The sequence below is a fragment of the Delphinus delphis genome, chromosome 10 (genome assembly GCF_949987515.2).
Source record: "Delphinus delphis chromosome 10, mDelDel1.2, whole genome shotgun sequence".
NCBI classification, from domain to species: domain Eukaryota; kingdom Metazoa; phylum Chordata; class Mammalia; order Artiodactyla; family Delphinidae; genus Delphinus; species Delphinus delphis.
The window spans coordinates 103,805,971-103,826,791 of NC_082692.2; the positions used below are offsets into that span (position 1 = coordinate 103,805,971).

General features: G+C 58.0%; 1 protein-coding gene across 1 annotated transcript in view; it reads right to left on the minus strand.

The window, feature by feature from the left end:
- Nucleotides 1-1,817: 1,817 nt before the first annotated feature.
- ALDH1L1 (aldehyde dehydrogenase 1 family member L1) overlaps nucleotides 1,818-20,821 on the minus strand; it is a 47,145-nt gene continuing 28,141 nt past the window's right edge. Inside the window, exons 15-23 of the mRNA XM_060023206.2 lie at nucleotides 17,411-17,516; nucleotides 16,340-16,427; nucleotides 9,633-9,726; nucleotides 8,103-8,202; nucleotides 6,809-6,907; nucleotides 5,983-6,148; nucleotides 3,554-3,659; nucleotides 2,882-3,081; nucleotides 1,818-2,063 (exon numbers count right to left, since the gene is read on the minus strand). Of these exons, the coding sequence (XP_059879189.1) occupies nucleotides 2,008-2,063; nucleotides 2,882-3,081; nucleotides 3,554-3,659; nucleotides 5,983-6,148; nucleotides 6,809-6,907; nucleotides 8,103-8,202; nucleotides 9,633-9,726; nucleotides 16,340-16,427; nucleotides 17,411-17,516 (1,015 nt within the window). The 3' untranslated portion in view covers nucleotides 1,818-2,007. The remainder of the gene's footprint in view (nucleotides 2,064-2,881; nucleotides 3,082-3,553; nucleotides 3,660-5,982; nucleotides 6,149-6,808; nucleotides 6,908-8,102; nucleotides 8,203-9,632; nucleotides 9,727-16,339; nucleotides 16,428-17,410; nucleotides 17,517-20,821) is intronic.

Below are 20,821 nucleotides of genomic sequence, written 5' to 3' on the forward strand. Positions count from 1 at the left end.
TCGCCCTACGTACTCCGGCCGTTCATCTGTTTCCTTTATCACGTCCTTTAATGAACTGATACATGTAGGTGTTTCCCTGAGTTCCGTGAGCTGCTCTAGCAAATGGACTGAACCCAAGGAGGGGGTCGTGGGAGCCTCTGCTGTGTAGCCACGTCAGACAGAAGTTGGAGGTAACCAACCTGGGGGCCCTGCTTGGGATGGGCACCCGGGGGGCAGTGTTGTGGGGCTGAGCCCTCAATCTGTGGGGTCTGACACCAGCTCCGGGCAGCAGTGGCGGAATTTGGTTAAATTGCAGGACACTCAGCTGGTGTCACGGGACCAGCCCCCCGACATCTAGTGACCAGAAGTGACCTGTTCTGTGTGGAAGTGAAGGAGCCTCACTGGAGAGACAGACCCAGGCGGGAGAACTGGGTGCTTTTCTTATACACTTGCCTGTGGCTTCCGAAGGATTCCTGAATCCCTTCTGGAGACAGGATTCAGGACAAAGCCAGGCGCTGCCTCGCACCTGAACCAGAATTCTCAAGTGCAGCTTAGTCGCCCGGCCAGCCAAGCCCTGGGCCACGGGGAGGAAGGTGTTTCCTAGCTCGACCTGGGCGAGGACGGGCTGTGCTCCAGGCCCTGCCTGCTCTTCTGCCTGCGGGGCTGTTTTCAGGGAAGCCAGGCCGACCCCTGGGGACCCTGCAGGCTCCCACCTAGCAAGGGGGCAGGAGAGCAGCCGCTGAGGGCCAAGCCGGCTGCAGAGCCCGGACTCTGTTGTGGACGCCCTGGCCCTGGGGTCGGGGGGTTGGAGGCGAAGCAACGGGGACCCAGCAAAGGGGCAGGAGTGGGAGTGTCACTCCAGTTAGGAGATAATAAGGCAGGTCCATGTCCCCTCAGACAGGGCCGGTCCCCTCCACCGTGGGTCCTCACGAATGGCCCCAGGCAGGGGACAGAGTCCAGAGACGAAACACATTTCTCCCCTCTGTGGGCCATGAGACTGGAGACCCGGCACCAGACTGGGGGGCTGGCCCTGCCTCGGGTAGGCAGGTGGGCATGGGGCGGGGTCTGGCTCCGGGGCTGCGTCGCCCCTCGAGGCGGGGTTGCTGGTTCTTCCTGACCCCTAAGAAGGTCGGGGGAGAAGAGAGGACACAGGGAGAGAGGCCGCCCCAAGGCGGAGCGGGGCCTGGGGCCCAGACCAGCCCCAGAGCGAGTCTGGGACCCCTGCCTGCTCGGAGTTGCTGGGCTGTTCTGCTGGCAGGCGTGTCCGAGGTCCTCGCTCCTGGGATCTGAGAACAACGACGTCCACTCAGCCCCCTGGTTTATAAACGGGTGAAACCGTGGGCCAGGGGAAGGGTTAAGTGACCCACACGCGGGGCGGGGCAGGGAGGGTGTGTGCAGGTAGCGTTTGGGAGCAAGGAACCCGCTCCTCATGGCTCTTCTGCCACTCCCCAGGGAGGTCGGGACGCTGAGGGCCAGACGGACGGAGAGGAAGGCCGCATGGCGGGGGCCAGGAGAAGCGGGGAGGCCGCCGGGCCCCGGAAGACACAGGCAGGGCGAAGGGGGAGGACGGCCATCGGGGGGCCGTGGACGGGTCTGCTCGGCATGGGGGGAGGGTCCAGCCACTTGCTGGGGAGGCGTCCGCGGCCCAGCCTGCTTCCTCCCTGGCGTCTCCCAGGGTCACCCCAACAGACGTGCGTCCTAACTTCATCTCAGCACCCGGTTTCTGAGGCGGGAGCCGACACCCCGCCCAGGAGGGCGCCTGGCTCTCCCGAGCCCGGCCAGCTGGCCCGAGAGCAGGACCCGCTCGGAGGGCCTGGGCACACAGACGCGCCGGGACGCAGGGTGCCAGCCAGAACCTTTATTCGCACAGGGCCGCTTTCTGCCCGAGACGACGGCCGCGCTGACGGGACAGGATTGGGGTCCCAGATGGGGACAGGGGTGCAGGCAGGAGGCCTCCACCACGTTCAGGGAGGGGCTGTGCACTGCGGGGGGCGAGCCCACAGCCGCGGACACATCCTGAGGCCCTCCTCAGTACTCGAAGGTAACCGTCTTGACCCGCAGGTACTCATTCAGAGCCGCCTCTCCTGCAAGACACCGCGAGCCCGGGAGCAACGTCACGGTCCCGGCAGCGCTGTGGTCTCATGACCCCATTGGCCCCGTAGCTGAGAAGAGCATTGTGCTCTCCTGCACCTTCGCACCCCCCTGCCCCGCTGCAAGCCTGACGTCAGAGTTGATCCCCGACTGGTCCTAACCCCCAGCTTCTGGCTTCCACAGTGGCGGGATGCGGGGAGTGGGACCCAGCCTACATTACAGAGCAGCCAGGGAAAGAGGGGTGCCGGGCAGAAGTCCTCTTCCCTGGACAGGCAGGCCCGGTGACACCGTCTCTACACTGGGACTCACGTCACCACATCGGGCACGCTCGGCCCCCACGGGTTCCCCTCTCTGAAGCCCCAGCCCTGACCGTGGTCCCAGGTCCCCCACCCGGCCGTTGCCTGCCTCCCTGGCCTCCTGCCCGCCCCTGGGCCCACTCCAGTACTCGGCCTCTCTCTGCAGCTCCAAAACCAAAGCTGGTTCCCTCAGGACCCACCGTCCCCTCTGGCAGGAATGCACGAACCTGGGCCTTCACGGCAGCTCCTCCAGCCACTCAGGTCTCAGCCCAGAGGACACCTCCTCAGGGAGGCCCACCTGGCCCCCAGCTAAAGCCACCCTCCAGCCTCCTGTTCAGATCGCTCTGCTGGACGGCTTCCAGCAGGATCTGGCTTCCAGCCCCACTTATCACCGATCCCCTCCCGGCAAGAAGTGAGCAGCCATCTCGTCAGCTCCACCCCTGGCCCCTGGGACTGAGCGGGCTCTAACCGATGTTTGTTGAATGGATAAATGAAAGCGGGCACGGTCAGGTTACCCAGGTCTTTGCCAAATCCCGACTGCTTGAAGCCTCCGAAGGGAGCGGCCACGTCGGTCTTGTTGTACGTGTTGACGAACACGGTGCCCGCCTCTAGCTTGTCGCTGACGTACAGGGCCTTGCTGATGTCCCTGGTGAAGACGCCAGAGGCCAGGCCGAACTCTGTGGCGTTGGCCCGAGACAGCACCGCATCCACGTCGCTGCAGGGAAAAGCCAGGAGGGCCTCCGTGAGGAGGGCAAGGGTCCAGCCCTGGACGTGGGACCCAGAGAGACCTGTGCCCCCTGCCCCGGGGGTAGCCCGACACGGCCGGCACAGGGCACAGACCGGTCAGCCCCACTGACCAAACTGCAGATTCACAAGCGAAACAAACAACGGTTGCTATTCCGGCCACTGAGGTTTGGCTGGCTCATGACGCAGCCGTGGGTGCTCAGGGCTGAACCCAGCACGCCGTGGAGACGCCCAGAGAGACGCGGAGGACACTCCTGGTGGGCCCAGCCACCCTGCGGTCCCCTGGGGTCCCCACCCCCGCAGCTGCGAGGAGTCTGCGGGGTCCGGGCTGCGTCCACAGCCCCCACCCGTCTGAGCTCCCCTCCCGGCCTCGCAGCTCACGTGAAGACCCCAGTAACAAGGGCAAGAGTCAGGCTGTCATGAGCCATAAGTGGGCTCCCTACCCGCTGGCAAACCGAGAGATGATCATGATGGGCCCGAAGGACTCCTCCCGGGCTATGAACATGTGGTCCTCCACGTCCGTGAAGACGGTCGGCTCGAAGAAGAAACCTGTGGTGGAGACAGAGGAGTTCGTGACACTGTGCATGGCTTTCCTGCCCCAGGCGCACGAGTCCTGACCCTCACAGCCTTTCAACTAGTGCTGTAAGCACAGTGAGGTGATGCTGGGAGCTGGTCTGTCCACCGCCAGGGCTGCAGCTCGCAGCCGGACGAAATCTGGGTTTTTCTAGTGACCTTTAGTCTGAAAGCACATCTGGATCCTTCGGCCAGTGCAGCCTCCGGAAGGCCCTCCATTGGCCCCGTGGAGGGGGGCTTGGACAGAGGTCCTGATGGACAGGTCCTCCCAGGACAGCCTCTCCATCCTTCCTGACCCTGCGGGGTGGGCACTGCCTGCCCGGGGGTAGGGGCCTGTGCTCTCGGCCAGACACACCTTCTCCCATTCTGACTGCCGCCCCACAGGCCCTGGCTGCCCCACAAAAACATTTCTGGTGGCAGAAAGGCGTCCTCTGACTACTCCTCTGGACATAGAGCCGCGGGCCCTGAGACCCGCTGGACTAAACTTTAGTTTGGCCTGATTTAGGGAAAACCAAGAGACTTGAAATTTTCTACCTCCAGTGTTCAGAAGAACAAAAAAAAATTTTATCTTTAATAAAATATTCCGTATTTTTATAAACTATATTTCAACAGTAATTACAGTTTCTTTAATAAAATATTCCGTATTTTTATAAACTATATTTCAACAGTAATTACAGTTTCTAAAACATGAGTTGTGTATGAACACCTGTTGACCCCTGGGGTGTGGCCTGTATTCACCGTGCCTGCAAAGGAAATGTGCCCCCAGGTCCCCGTGCTCCGGGGTGGCCAGTCTCCGCCCACACCTCCGTCCCGGCTGCGTGCCGGGCCCCGGGAAGGAGGGCTGCATGCCCGGAATCCCTCATCCTCTGGCCTCCAGGTGGGTGGGCCACTGGGAGAAGCCTGTATTCACAGCACTGTCCCCCATGGGGGCCCTCAGGCTAGGGGGTGGTGGGGAGCGGGCCCCACGGTTCCTGGGTGCTGCAGCCCTAGCTGCTCTGCAAAGGTGCCTTCACGTCACGTCAGCCCCAGACGCTGGCTTCGTGGAAGCCCAAGTTCGTGGGGGCAGGGAAGAGGGCAAGCAGACAGCGGTGGCACAGTGGCTACATAAGCTCTGTGCAGGCACGAGGTGCCCAGGAACGCCCGAGACCTGCGGGAGCACCATGGCCTGAGCCCGAGGTCACCTGAGCGATGAGGTCACCAGGTGGGGACGCTCAGGAGGCACCTGCAAGCGAAGGAGCAGCCAGCACACGAGCAGGAAGACGCCGGGCGTACTCGGAGGGAGAGTCCAGGGCCGCAGGTTGGACACAGGTGGGGAGACGCGCCGGGGTGAGCTTGCCTCTGTGGTGGCGCTCACCGTGGGAGGGTTTCAGCACGGGAGACACACAGCCAGACGCGGCAGCCGCATAAATGCATGACTGGGGGCTCAGGAGGCCCCCGGGACCCCCGCTCCGGTCCAGACTCAGGGGAGAGTCGGCACGATGGTGGCGGGGGAGATCTCCAGGTTTGAGAGAATCGGGCAGTTAATTAAGAGCTGGAGTCAAGAAAGGGAGGAGCCTGGAATCCGTTCCCTCCTTCCCTCCTTCACGCCATCGGGCGGACAGGCTGGCATGAGGCTCGGTGCCGGCACCAAGGGTTGGATGGTGAGGGTGTAGGAAACAGACGTGTGCCTGACAGGGGGAGCAGCCCAGATCGTCCGAACCTGCTGCTCCGGCTTCTCGGGCTCGGTGACTGGATCGGACCGAAGATTCTAGAGGGGCAGGTGTGTGTCTGGGGTCAGGTCAGGGCTGGGGATGCTGTGACAGGGTGGACTTGGCACCACTGAGACTCAGGGGCCTGGGTGACGTGCAAGCGGAGGGGTCCAGGGCTCAGGAGTCTGGGTGAGGAGACAAGTCCTGGGCGGGTCTGAGCCGCTGCAGGGTGAGAGACCCCCCAGGGAAAGTGTCCAAGCTCAGGACAGACCCGGGGCTCTCCCTACATTTAAGGGACAGGCGGAGAGGGGGTTTCCGGCCAAGAGTGGCCATGGAGGAGTGATGGCCAAAGATAGGCAAACCATGAAATCCAGCACCATGGATCCATGGGAGGAAAGAGTTTCAAGGATGCGGAGATGCTTGGGCAACCAGGGCCTCATCTTACCAGCCCCACACCTGACCTGGCAGGTGTCCAAATAGCCAAGGTGCCCCCCATCCCCGATGTCCCGGATTGGGGGCTGGAGCCTAGGCGCCTGGCCCTGCGACGCCTGCCCCGGAGGCCATGCCACTGCTGCCTTGGCTTGCCCACGTGGCCAGGAGGGCTGACTGACCTGGCCGGGGGACTTGGTTCCCACCACAGACCAGCGTGGCCCCTTCCTTCACGCCGCGCTGGCAGTACTCCACCAGCTTCTGGAGGTGGGCCTGGTGGTTCTGTGGCCCGTGGCTGGTGTCCCGGTCGAGGGGGCTGCCGATCTTCATCTTCCCCACCTCCTCCACCTGCAAAGGTCCTCCCCATCAGGGTCGCCCGGTGCCGTGGTTCCTGACCAGTCGCCGCCTGACCCGCCTCCCACGTATGCCTTTTCAGCAACCAACCGCTGGCCCCTGAAGAAAGTCCACACGCAGGGCTCTGACTCCTGGGACCATATTCTGGTTCCAAACCTGCCTTCCAGGCTGCAGCCCCCACTGCACCCTCCGTGCAAGGAGACCTGGACCTGGTGCCGGGGGCTGGGATGACGCAGACGTGCAGAGAGGTGGGAGTTGGGGGGGGCGCGCGCGGGGGCAGCACAGGGAGGTCCTGCACCCGACCTCCCAGACGGAGGAGCTACAGGCCACGGGGTGGGGAAACAAGACAATGACGCCCCGTGACAAGGTGGGCAGATGGAGCGGCGTGCAGGGGCTGCACCTGGACTCCCCCTGGCCCGGCCCCATGTCTGTTCGCCCGGGTTGCACCGGGAGGGCCCCGCCCGAACATGGGCCCCGCTGCTCACGTCAGGGGAGCCGCGGGGTTGCCGTTTCTCGCCGAAATAATAAAAACCAGGGAAGACTTGTCACAGCGCCCCCGACCAGGTGGATAGCGCCTGGCCCGGCCCTGGCTCTGCCTGCCAAGGCCCTGTACCCGGTGAGTGGGCAGTTCCCAGGCCCTGCGGCACAACTTACCACCCTCTGCACAAACTGGTCGTGAATCGAGTCCTCTACGAAGAGCCGGCCGGCGGCGATGCAGTTCTCGCCTTTGTTGAAGAAGACAGAGCTCATTCCCTTCGCAGAAGAGGTGACAGGGCTGGGTTACAACCCCTGGGCGCCAGCCCCCAGCCCCCACTGGGCCCCGGTGTCCCCTCGTCGGGAAGGGGAAGGAGGCAGGTGTCCTGACCTCCTGCGGCCATCCAGGCTCACCAGCACTGGGCACCATCCCCGGAGACGAGCGGCCACAGGGGAACAAGCAGGAAGTGAGGCCGCTGGGGGACCAGGCCAGCGGGGAGAGCACGAGCGGGCGTGCAGTGGGGGAGCCTGGACACCCCGCAGGCTGGGTGGGCTCCCGGGCATGACGGGGCTCAGGACTGTGCTCCTGGAGCTGAGCCTGGAGACGGGGTCTGCGCCCTGAAGCAGGCGGCAGGGGTGGGCCTCTCGGGAGGGATGGTGCCTGCCCAGGCCCGAGTCCCGAATAAACGTCCTCAGAGGCCCCAGGGAGCCTGCTCTTTGGACCTGGGGAGCCATTCAGGCTCAGCTCTCCTGGAAGAAGCTGCGACTGCACTGCCCAGAGACACACACAGGCCTGCGGCCTGGCAGCATCGGCCTCTGCTCGGCCGACAGTCTCCCTCGGTCTCCCCTCGAAGGAGGCTGCAGCCCCTCCACGCGGTGCCGGGCTCACTCCTCGGCGGCACAGCAGCACTTGGATGGGGTGGGGGTGTCTGGGCACCTGGCTGAGCATGGCCTGACCGGCCTGCTCCCCCTGGTGTGCAGAGGTGTGGTGACGACAGTGACAGCGTCAGGACTACTGACCCACCGCACCTGCCACGTGGTCCACGCCCTTCAGCCATGACAGCTGAATCCCGTATGCCCATCCTCCCCCATCGTCCCGGTGAGAGCGCAAGGCCCAGAAGGGCTAAGTGACTTCCCGACGCTGCCCAGCGAGTCCATGGCGGCGCTGGGCAAGTGTGGGCGGCCGCTGCCAGCAAGGTCCCGCCCAAGTGCCCGGGGCTCTGCTTGCTTCTCTGTGCGACAGGAAACTTGGCCGTGCTGATTTCACAACAGACGGAACCCTGGCTCACGTTTCCCCATCTTTGAAGCCGACTGCAGTTATCCCTGCAGTTGTGAAACTTCTTGGGGGTCTGTTCTGTAAGGTACATGCCACTCCTTGGCCCCAAGGCCTCTTCCTTCCTTCTCTGCGGTCCAGGATGCCTGTGCATCTGCCCGTGGACCCTGAGCCCCGGCCCCCGCCCTCCATGGCCCTCACCATCTGCACGGCCTTGCGGAGGTCGCAGTCAGCAAAGATGATGAGGGGAGACTTCCCGCCCAGCTCCAGGGAGACCTTCTTCACGTTGCTCAGGGCACAGCTGAAGGGAACAGAGTTGGCTAGCTGGGTCCCGGAGCCCGGGACACGGGGTGGTGGGGGGAGAGCCAGGTGAGGGACGAGAGCAGCTCCAGAGCACGCTTCACTCAAAAGGACGGTGGAGGGTCCGGGCTGGGGGGAGCCCCGTGTGACCCAGGCCGCGCCTTCCCCCGTCACTCTCCCCTCGTCCCCCCGCTTTCCCCAGCTCCCTGCCACCTTCCTAGCCCAGCACCCCAGCCCAGCCCTGCCCCAGGCCTTGCTCCCACGGGCACCCCTGCACCCCTCCCCTTGCAGACGATCCTCCAGGTCAGCCTCGCTGTCTTCAGGCCTGACCCCAAGAGGAGGCCACGCAGAGCCACTCTGATGGGCACCCGTGTGGTGCCCATTCAAGAAGGGGCACATGGCCCCCACCTCAGGGTTGAGGGGTACAGAGAGGCCTGTGGGAGCCAGGGCAGGGGCAGGGTGCAGCTTTAATCCCCATGGAGATGCCCCGCCACAGCTGGACCGTCCCGGGAGGTCCCATGCGTGACCCTCGGAGCACAGCAGTCACCGCGGTCAGGTGTCCTCAGAGAAAGGGCTTGGAGATCCTGCAGGTCAGACTGCACAGCAGCCCCAGCTCCTCTCCCTTTGCACCTGTCACTCAAAGTGCAGACGTCTGCCCAGACCTCACCCCAGAAATTCAGCTGCACTGGCGGGGGGTTTCAGGCACCCTGCGAGGCCTGGGGCAGCCAGAGCTACAGCTGCTGCCCTGGGGTCCGGCCCCATCGACCTCTCCAAGCTCGTCAGCAGCCTGGACCAGAACCACTGACATGCCAACTTCCTTCACGGGACCGGGGAAAACAGGCCTGGAAGGGTCAGAGCTCGGCCCACGTCGTATCATAAATCAGCAACACGACCCAGCGGGTTTGAGGCTGACGTCCAAGCACTAGGCGGGGAGCGGCCCTCGGCCAGCGCTGGTCAGCAGGAGAGGGCAAACGCCTCCCATACCAGCCGCAGGACACGGTAATTTTTGTTTAGTGGCCACATTAAAAGCAAGCTCAAGAGAATCCAGTAAAATTAATTCTATTTAAGCCCATTAATAATAATATAATTTCAACTGGTAACCTATATAGAAACTGTCGCGATGCTCTACTCTGCTAAGTTTCCGAGATCTGTGTCCCTCGCGCTCACAGCTCGTCTCAATCCCGAGCAGCTTCGTCCCCAGCAGCCGCGCTTGCTCGTGGCCCTGGATCGCAGTGAAGCCCCAGCCCCTCGCTGGTCCCACCCCGCTGCACCGGCCTGACCGAGGGCTCGTCACTCATGGAACCAGGGTCTGCAGTGGCCCCACCCTGTGACAGCCACAGGCTCGAGCTCACGCACAGCACTGTCCACTTCACATGCGGGACCAGAGGCCATTGGCCCCGCAGTGCTGGCCCCTCCACTCACTCCGCCTACCTTTTCATGATACGCTTTCCCACCTCGGTGGAGCCCGTGAACGCGATTTTCCGCACGTCGGGATGGTCCGAGAGTCTCTGGCCGACCACTGAGCCTGGGGGAGGAGTGGGCGGGGGATAAGGATGGCCACGGTGCCAGGGCAAGGCAGGGGTCCGGCCACTCTCCTCCAGCCCGTCCTCCCATGGCCAGAGCTCGGGGCCCACGTGCCAGGGCCTCGGCACCCCCGGGTTCACCGCGCCTTGGTCCCTGGTGTGGGCAGAACTGTGTCTCCCCAAATTCACAGGCTGTAGTCCTGACCCCTGACCTCAGATGTGACTATACTGGATGTAGAATCTTTAAAGGGGTGACTGAATTAAATGAGGTCATTAGGGTGGCCTTAAACCAATACGACCTGTGTCCTCATGAGAAGAGGAGACAAGGACACACAGAGACACAGACGACCATGTGGGGACGCAGAGAGAAGGGTGAAAGCCCCCAACCAGTACGCATTACCCCTCCTGTGGGGATGCCTGGACTCCTGGCCGCCCCACACTCCACGACCCCCCACACCATGCCAGGCCTGCAGGGACCCTCCCCAACGTGGCCAGCGCCTACTGACCCTCCTGGACCTGCAGGGACCCTCCCCAACGTGGCCAGCGCCTACTGACCCTCCTGGACCTGCAGGGACCCTCCCCAACGTGGCCAGCGCCTACTGACCCTCCTGGACCTGCAGGGACCCTCCCCAACGTGGCCAGCGCCTACTGAGCCTCCCGGGCTGCTGTGCAATGAGACCTCAGGGTCACCTCTGCGCAGACTTGACGCAAGGCCCCTGCTGACGTCTCCTCCTCTGCTACTGCACTCCCGCTTCCCTGACTGCCCTTCCTCCACCTCCTTGCGCCCCACTTCCCTCCACTCTTACAACACCCAGTGCCTCTGGCTGCACTCTGGGCCCCCTTCTCTTCTCCATTCACGGTCCCCTCAGTCATCTCACCCCGGCTCACCTCCTCAAATGCCATCTGCAGGCTCACCATCTTCTCAATCTCTATCTCATGCCCAGCTTCCCTGCATCCAGACCCATCTATCACGCCTCGGCCTGCTCGGCACCTCCACTTGGACGCCTTACAGCCTCTCAAACTCAGCATGTTTGAAACTGAGCTCCTCAGCTTCCCCAGACCTGCTTCTCCCCCATGTTCTCCATTTCAGTCAGCAACCTCTCTGTGCAGCCAGCCATTCAAGCCAACAGTCAGTCCCCACACCTGCCCTCCCCCAACCCTCCACTAATCAGCCAGTCCCCCCATCGCCATTGTGCACCTGCCTCCACGCCTGTAGAACTGCCTGTGCCCAGCGGCACCAGTGAAGGTCTGGTTCAGAAGGTTTGGAGTAGGACACTTGCATTCTCTCTAAACAGTTAAGGCTCCATAAGTGATTTTTTTTTTTTTGCGGTACGCGGGCCTCTCACTGTTGTGGCCTCTCCCGTTGCGGAGCACAGGCTCCAGACGCGCAGGCTCAGCGGCCATGGCTCACGGGCCCAGCCGCTCGGCGGCATGTGGGATCCTCCCAGACCGGGGCACAAACTCGTGTCCCCTGCATCGGCAGGCGGACTCTCAACCACTGCGCCACCAGGGAAGCCCCTCCAAAAGTGATTTTGATGCTAATTTCATTCCCCCACTAATGTTTTAAAAAATCACTGCCTTGGGGAGAAAATATTTGCAAAAGATGTATCTGATAATGGATTATTACCCCAAACATGCAAACAACTCAACAATAAGGAAACAACCTAATTAAAAAACGGGCGAAATATCTGAAAAGACACCTCACCAAAGAAGATATTCATATGGCAAATGATCACATGGGAAGATGCTCAACATCATATGTTATCAGGAAAATTTAAATTAAAACAACAACGAGACGCCCCTACACATCCACAGAACAGCCAAAACCCAGAACCTTAACAAAGTGCCGGCAGCGATGTGGAGCCACGGGAACTCTCGTCATCGCGAGAACGGGGTAGCCATTTTGGGTGGTTCCTTACAAAGCTAAACACACTATTACCATATGATCTGGCAATCGTGCTGCTTGGTGTTTACCCGCAGGAGTAAAAAACTTATGTCTACATAAAACCCTGCATAGGGGGCTGGATACAGACATGCACAGGAAAAATGCCATGGAAGGTCAATTTATTCATAACTGCCAAAACTTGGAAGCAACCAAGACGTCCTTCAGTAGCTGATGGATAAACTGTGGTCCTTCCAGACGGGGGAATGTTATTCAGCTCTAAAAAGGAATGAGCCATGAAGCCAGGGAAAGACACGAAGGAAGCTTAAATGCATGTTACTAAGTGAAAGAAGCCAATCTGAAAAAGCTACACACTGTATGATGATGACTAAATGATATTCTGGACAAGCCAAAACTCTGGAGGCATTTAATAGCTCAGTGGTTGCCAGGGGTTGCAGGGGAGGGAGAAATGAATGGGATTTTTCCTCGTCCACAGAGGATTCTTAGGGCAGTGAATCCATTCCATCTGATACCACAATGTTGGGTAAATGTTGTTTTACACTCGTCACAGAATGTACAACAGCAAGAGTGAATTTTCATGCCAACTATGGACTTTGGGTGATGATGACATGCCAGTGTAGGTGTGTCATCTGTAACACATGTGGGACATTATGAGGGGGACAGGGCATGTATGGGAATCTCTATACTTTCCATTCGATTCCTCTGTGAACCTAAAACTGCTCTGAAAAATAAAGTCTATTGAATAATAATAATATCACTGTTTTAGGCTCTCCAAGAAATATTTATAAGAAGGTATCATATACTAGGTCACAAAGAAATTCTCCATTTTAGAAAGTATAATTTTTACAGGCTATCATGGGTTGGATTGTGTCCCACTCAATTTCATATGTTGATATCCTAACACCCAGTACCACAGAATGTAATTTTATTTGGGAATAAGGTAGGTTGTTGTTGGGACAATGGTGTCCTTATAAAAGGGGAAACTTGGATACAGACATGCACAGGAAAAATGCCATGTAAAGGGCAAGTCCCAGGTCAGGGTGATGCTCTACAAGCTGGAAGAGGCAAGGAAAGGTCGTCCCCCAGAGCCGTTAGAGGGAGCACAGAACTGCCGACACCTGGATCTCGGGTTTCTAGCCTCCAGAACTGTGAGACGATACATCCCTGTTGTTTAAGCCTCCTGGCTTGGGGTACTTTGTTATGGCAGCCCTAGAAAACTAATATACAGGCTGAATTCTCTAATTATGACATAGTAAAGCTAGAAATATTAGAACAGAATTTTAGGGGGAAAAAGACAGCTGAAAAAAAATCTCTTTTTACTTAGCGGGTCAGAGAAGATACCAAAATTACAATGACATATTTTTTAAGAATAATAAAAATATAAACACAATGTATTCAAAAGGTATGAGGTGAGGGGCTTCCCTGGTGGCGCAGTGGTTGAGAGTCCGCCTGCCGATGCAGGGGACACGGGTTCGTGCCCCGGTCCGGGAAGATCCCACATGCCGCGGAGCGGCTGGGCCCGTGAGCCATGGCCGCTGAGCCTGCGCGTCCGGAGCCTGTGCTCCGCAACGGGAGAGGCCACAACAGTGAGAGGCCCGCGTACCGCAAAGAAAAAAAAAAGGTATGTGGTGAGAGTCACCACCAAAGGCCAGTATGAGGAGCCCTATCGACAACTTCTCAGGGAAACAACCAAAACTGGTGAAAATCATTAAAAACAACAATTTAAAGTCTCTGTAAATCTTCCCAAGGGCAGAGAGCAAGTGAAGAGACATTTATTCAGGAGAGTCTGTGGCACCTGAGCCGTGAACCACTCTCCCCTCTCCTCCAGCCTAAGCAGGTGTGGTCAGCAATGCAGTCCAGGAATGGGGCACCTCTCCAGGAGGGGAGGCCGGCATCCCCTCCGACCCTGAGTTTCAGAGGCCACATTCTTTGTGAGTATGGCTTCCACCTGCCCTTCTTGTAAGGTGACAGCTCTTTCCCATGTGTGGCAGGCTGAGTCTCCCGGGACCTCTTCCACCTGGCCCCAGCTGCTGCAGGGGGCCCAGCGCCTGAGGCCGTGGCTCAGAGATTTTGGCCGGGGAAGAGGTTTTCTATAAAAACAGAGAGCTCCAAAACACTCCCCAGAGGAACTGACTTTATTTTTTTTATTTTTTGCGGTACGCGGGCCTCTCACTGTTGGGGCCTCTCCCGTTGCGGAGCACAGGCTCTGGACGCATAGGCTCAGCGGCCATGGCTCATGGGCCCAGCTGCTCTGCGGCACGTGGGATCTTCCCGGACTGGGGCACGAACCCGCATCCCCTGCATCGGCAGGTGGACTCTCAACCACTGTGCCACCAGGGAAGCCCGGAACTGACTTTATTTGAAACCGTATGAGGAAGTTCAATCCTAAGGACATTCTCAAAAACACTAGATTTTGGAGGTGAACAATTAAGAGGAGGCTGGTAGCTCTATGGCAGCAATAAGATAGACCACAGGTCATTTAGTTTACCAGAGAGAACCAGGGAAGAGCCCTCTGTGTAAGAACAAACCTCAAGGGCTGAGCAAAGAGACAGGAATTTAACCAGATCAGACCTTGGAGCAGTTTATGCCCCAGGGTACTGGTGAAAACAATAGAGCAGCCAGCCTGCAGTGAGTGGAGCTGAGCAGCTGGCGTGATAACGACAGAGGCAGCCAGATGAGCAGACCGGGAGAGGAAGAGGCCCCTGTACACCGGCTGCCACTGGGCGACTGCACAGCCCACAGCTGTGCTCTCTGGGGGGCGACCTCACTGGCTGCACACTGCAGGGGAAGGACACTTCTCTGAAACCGTCCAGCAAGTCACTAAACAAATAAACAAGAAAATGGTGAACACAAGCTCTGGAGAGGGGACAGGGGACAAGTACCCAGAGTTGGTATACTGTGTTACCTAAAATATCTACGTTTTAACAAAAAAATTATGAGGCATGCAAAGAAACTACAGAACGTGACCCATCACAGGCAAAACGAGCAGGCAACATAAACTGACACTGCGAGGACCCAGACACCACACTTAACAAAGACTTCAGGGCAGCAGTTATAAAGACGATCAGGGCTTCCCTGGTGGCGCAGTGGTTGAGAGTCCTCCTGCCGATGCAGGGGACGCGGGTTCGTGCCCCGGTCCGGGAGGATCCCACATGCCGTGGAGCAGCTGGGCCCGTGAGCCATGGCCGCTGAGCCTGCGCGTCCGGAGCCTGTGCTCCGCAGCGGGAGAGGCCACAACAGTGAGAGGCCCGCGTACCACAAAAAAAAAAAAAAAAAGACATTCAAAGAACTGAACAAAACCACATCTAAAGGCAGCTGCGATACGATGTCTCATCAAACAGAGAATATCAAGAAAGAACAAATAAAAAAAGAACCAGGAGCTAAAAAGTACAACTGAAATGAAAACTCAGTAAAGGAGCTCAACAGTAGGTTTGAACTGGCGGAAGAAAGAGTCAGTAAACTTGAAGACTAATGGAGATAATGCAATCTAAAGAACAGCGAGGAGGGACTTCCCTGGTGGTACTGTGGTTAAGAACCCGCCTGCCAATGCAGGGGACACGGGTTCGAGCCCTGGTCCGGGAAGATCCCACATGCCTCAGAGCGACTAAGCCCGTGCGCCACAATTACTGGGCCTGCGCTCTAGAGCCGGTGAAGCCACAACTATTGAAGCCTGTGCGCCTAGAGCCTGTGCTCTGCAACAAGAGAAGCCACCACAATGAGAAGCCCGTGCACCGCAACGAAGAGTAGCCCCCACTTACAGCAACTAGAGAAAGCCCGTGGGCAGCAACGAAGACCCAATGCAGCCAAAAATATATAAATAAATAAATTTATTTTAAAAAAAAGAATAGCGAGAAAAAGAATGAAGAAGAGTTAAGAGAGCCTCATAGAAAAGTGGTACAGCAGTAACAACATCAATATACTCATAATGGAAGTGCCAGAAGGCATGCAGAAAGAGAAAACCACAGAAAAAAGTATTAGAATGAATAATGGCTAGAAACTTCCCAAAGCTGATGAAAGACATTACTCTATGCATCCATGAAGCGGAATGAATTCCACATCAAATAACCACAAAGAGAACCACACCCAGATGTAGCATAGTAAAAATGCTGCAAAACAAGGACAGAGGAAACTTTGAAAGCAGCAAGAGAAAACTGACTTGTAAATAAGAGAACTATAAGATCAACAGATGACTCATCAGAGACAGCAGAGGCCAGAGGGCAGTGGGATGATACAATCAAAGTGCTGACATTCAGCAAAACTATCTTTCAAAAAATCAAGGCAAAATAAAACATTTCTGGATAAACAAAAAATTAGAAAATTTGTTGCTAGTAGACCCACCTATGAAAAATACTTAAGGAAAACAAGTGACCTGGATGGAAATTCACATCCATAGAAAAAAACAAAGGACACCAGTAAACGTGATTATATAATTATAAAAGACAGGGTAAATGCATATTTTCTTTCCTTTCTTAACTGATAATTCCCAGGTTGTGTAGTTTATTCCAGAGCACACACACATGTACAGAAAATGGAAAACATCTGGGGAGGCATTTGAACGCTAAACCCTTCCAGGTACAGCTCTCCCCGACCGCAGGGCAGCGTCCTCCGCCTCCAGGCAGGCCTCCCCACCACTGCCCCGCCCACCAGGGCACACCACATAGCAGGCCCTGTTTTGACCAAATGCACCTCATGCCCCCAACCACGGCCCTTACCGGATCCTGGCAGGACGTTGATCACGCCCTTGGGAATGCCAGCCTTCAAGGTCAGCTCTGCAAACTTCAAGGCTGTGAGTGGGGTCACCTGAGGAGGCAGGACAGGAGGGAAGTGGGCTCCGCCGTCCCCTGCTGGCGGCCGTCCCCTGCTCTCGACACCCCACAAGCCAGCAGCCGCTCCTCTTCTGGAGGAAAAGGGGTAACTTTTCCTCGCCTGGTTCGGTGGTCCACACCCCACCCACTGCTGGGCCTCAGGCTGAGAGGTGCATCTGTGGGTGCTCAGACTTTGTGGGGGCTGGGTGAGTGGGGCCTTCCAGGGACAACTGCTTTGACCTCTCAGCATCCCATCACGCTAAAGGGGGAGGTTAAGGGTCACCTCAGGGGTTAGTAAGCAGATGTACGCAAATTACTGGGAAATTTGTTATGCACGTTAAAATGCCTGAGGAGTGCCTAACTCAGGGTAAATACTATAAACGAGTATCATTTTGCTGGTTTTTACTATGTTAATACCCTTGAGGCCAAATCGCCCCAGAGGAGCTGAGTGAGACCCCCTGGGCCCACCGCCCCAGCATCTGACCTTCAGCTCCTAACTAAACCCTCCAAAGTACAGATGAGGGTTCGAGGCTTGTGGGGTGACCTCACCGCAGGGCACCCTGCTCAGGCCCCTCAGCCTGCATGAGGGACCCCGTCACACGGCTTCTCTGAGAGGGGCCTGGGTGGTGGGCACACAGAAGCTTCCCCAGGATGTCTGGGCCCTGAAGCACCAGTTTTAACAGCAGACACTCAGGGCTTGGAGCCCGGATCCTGGTTCCCGGGGCCGCACAAGGGGGCTGAGCTGGAGTCTGTGAAAGACCGCCGACCACTCACCAAGCAGCTACACGCACGCATGGCTAGCCTGACTTGGCCCCGTGGCCCAAACAACACCAGATCCGCCCAAGGCCGCCTCTGCCCCGTGCGCCGGCCCACAAAGGCCGCCCTCCCCCGCAGAGCCCTCCCCCTTGTCCGTCACCCCTCGCAGGTGCCACCTGCCCTCCAAGGCCTCAGGCCCCGCCAGGACGTGCCCGCACCCACCTGGGCAGGCTTGATCACCACTGTGTTCCCTGCAGCCAGGCAGGCGGCCATCTTCCAGGACAGCATCATCAAGGGGTAGTTCCAGGGGATGACAATGCCACAGACCCTGTGGGACGAGGGAAGCAGGCCTTCGTCTCTCCGCTCGGCCTGGGTCCCACGTGGACCTGCCACTGCCGCCTCTCCACTCCAGGGCCAGGCTCCTGATGTGGCATCAATGGCCCTGCAGAGGGACCGCTGACACCTGCCTTCCCAGGCCCTGATGGGGCAGTATGTCCAGTCCGGCAGTAGCCCCTCTTCCCAGCAGGGTGTGATGGCAGGGGACAGTGCACAACTTCTGATGGGACACAGTCTAGGGACACAGTTGGGTACGGGCAGCACCAGGAGATGGGGAGGTGACAGCAGGCAGCAGGCACAGGTGAAAACAGGCAGGGGCTGAGACACAGGGGTCACAGGGGTGGCCGGGGGGACGCGGGAGAGGTCAGGGGTCATATGTGTGGACCAGGAGGATGTGAGAGAGGGTCAAGGGTCCCACAGGTGGTTGTGGATGAGGGTCCTCCTGGGCATTAGGCCAGGGTCAGTGCCAAGGAGACAAGAAGGACACAGTCAGTCTGGGGACCTGACGAAGCCTGCCTGCTATGCACTGAGAGATGGTGTCCAGGGTCAGTGCTTCCCCTTTGTCCCAGAGAAGCCTCTGGCTGGGCAGTGTCTCCATGGAGGGAGCCCCTACGTCCTAGGAGACATACTGATGACACCTGTGCTCCCAGGAGGCATGTGGCCCTGCCTCCTCCTGAGCCCGTAGAACTCAGTGATGGCAGCCCCTCCCTGTGAGTCAGTTAGATGAGCTTGTCCACACGGAGCCCCATGCAGACCACGTGACTGCTGCTTCATCATCGTCACTGCCGTCTTCTTCATCACCTTCACCATCGTCTTCATCACCATCATCTTCATCACCTCCATCATCTTCACCATCGTCTTCATCACCATCATCTTCATCACCTCCATCATCTTCAACATCATTTTCATCACCATCATCTTCATCACCTCCATCATCTTCACCATCATCTTTATCACCATCTTCATCACCTCCATCACCTTCACCATCGTCTTCATCACCATCTTCACCATCATCTTCATCACCATCATCTTCATCACCTCCATCATCTTCACCATCATCTTCATCACCATCATCTTCATCACCTCCATCATCTTCACCATCATCTTTATCACCATCTTCATCACCTCCATCACCTTCACCATCGTCTTCATCACCATCTTCACCATCATCTTCATCACCTCCATCATCTTCACCATCATCTTCATCACCATCATCTTCATCACCTCCATCATCTTCACCATCATCTTTATCACCATCTTCATCACCTCCATCACCTTCACCATCGTCTTCATCACCATCTTCACCATCATCTTCATCACCATCATCTTCATCACCTCCATCACCTTCACCATCATCTTCATCACCATCATCTTCATCACCTCCATCATCTTCACCATTGTCTTCATCACCATCATCTTCATCACCTCCATCATCTTCATCACCATCATCTTCATCACCTCCATCATCTTCACCATTGTCTTCATCACCATCATCTTCATCACCTCCATCATCTTCACCATCATCTTCATCACCATCTTTATCACCTCCATCATCTTCACCATCGTCTTCATCACCATCATCACCATCTTCACCGTCATCTTCATCACCTCCATCATCTTCACCATCGTCTTCATCACCATCATCATATTCACCATCATCTTCATCACCATCGTCTTCATCACCTCCATCATCTTCACCATCGTTTTCATCACCATCATCTTCATCACCTCCATCATCTTCACCATCATCTTCATCACCATCATCACCATCTTCACCGTCATCTTCTTCACCATCATTACCACGATCTTCATCACCATCTTCTTCACCATCGTCACCAGCATCTTCACTGTCAACATCTTAACCATCATCATATTCATCACCATCTTCTTCATTGTCATCATCTTCACCGCCATTACCACCATCCTCTTCATCATCATCACCTCCATCATCATCAGAGAATGTTTCCCCAAACGATGACGGCTCAGCTGACCCAGCAGTGGGAAGAGCACACGCAGAGGCCAAGGGCATGACGGGTCACTGACGAGCCACAGGGTTCATGGGCCGGGAGAGCGGGAGTGCAGTGGGGCCTGGGGCCGGCACGGGGCCCCACACACCTTCCTGGGAGTGGTGGGGTGTGCTGAGGGGTTAGGAAAGCCGGTCCTCACCCCACATACACCCAGCACACCCAGAGGGACAAGGCAGTGGAGGGAGCAGGGTGAGAGCCCCCAGGGAAGCGGGAGAGGTCACCGAGGAGAAGGAGGCTGAGGCTCCGGAGAAGAAAACGCAGCACAGACTTCCTGCCCTCAAGACTGAATCATGCCCTCACATCCCGGTGCTGAGGACGTAACTCCAGTGCCCCAGGTGTCACCTGATTTGGAAACAGGGTCATCCCAGGTGTAATTAGTTAAGATGGAGTCTCCCCAGATTAGGGTGAGCGCCTAACCCCATGTGACCGCCGTCCTTATGAACCGAGAGCCCTGTGAAGACAGACCCGCAGAGGGAGAGGGCCGTGTGGGCGCGAGGGCAGAGCCTGGGAGCACCAAGGTGGCCTCCATCACCAGAAGCCAGTGGGGCAGCCTCAGAAGGAGCCAACTCTACCGACACGTAGCCTGGGACCCCCGGCCCCCAGACTGTGAGATGACCAAAGTCCGCAGCGCGAGTCTCGCAGGCTGTGGTGCTTGGTTACGAAGCCCTGACAAAGCCCCCCACCTGCCAGTACAGGGGAGGCCTCCCCACTGACTCGCCCGGCCAGCCAGGCGCCCGGGCAGGGTCAGCGTCCTACTCAGTCCGACGGGATGGGCACCCTGTGCGGGGGCTGAGGCTCAGGGACCTTGCAGACTCACGCGACTGGCCCCTGCACCTGAGGGGGCTCTGAGCAGGGTCCTGGCTCCACACTCCTGACGCCTTGGCTGGGTAGTTCTTTGCTGGGGGGGTGGTTCCTGCAGCCCCCGTGTCCTGACCCCATGCTCTCCCCCGGCACTGAGCCCTCCCGGCGGCGTCTGCATCCACGTGCTGAGCCCTTAGCTCTGCCACATGCCGTCTCCTCGGGTGCCCGTCCCCGTCCTGCGTTAGCGAGCCCCCACACTGAGCCTCGCGGGAGACACCAGGTCTCAGTGGACACTGCCGGGTGGGCTCGTCCGAGGCAGGCCTGCTGCCTCCACGGGCCTTTGGACATCGGATGGTAAGATGGGGCCCCTCGCTGCGGGTTTAAAATCCCTCCCAAACCTAGTCTTTCCATGTTGACTGGACGTCTGTCCTCCTCCTTGTGCCGCGGGCTGGTCTCGCTGAGGGTTCCT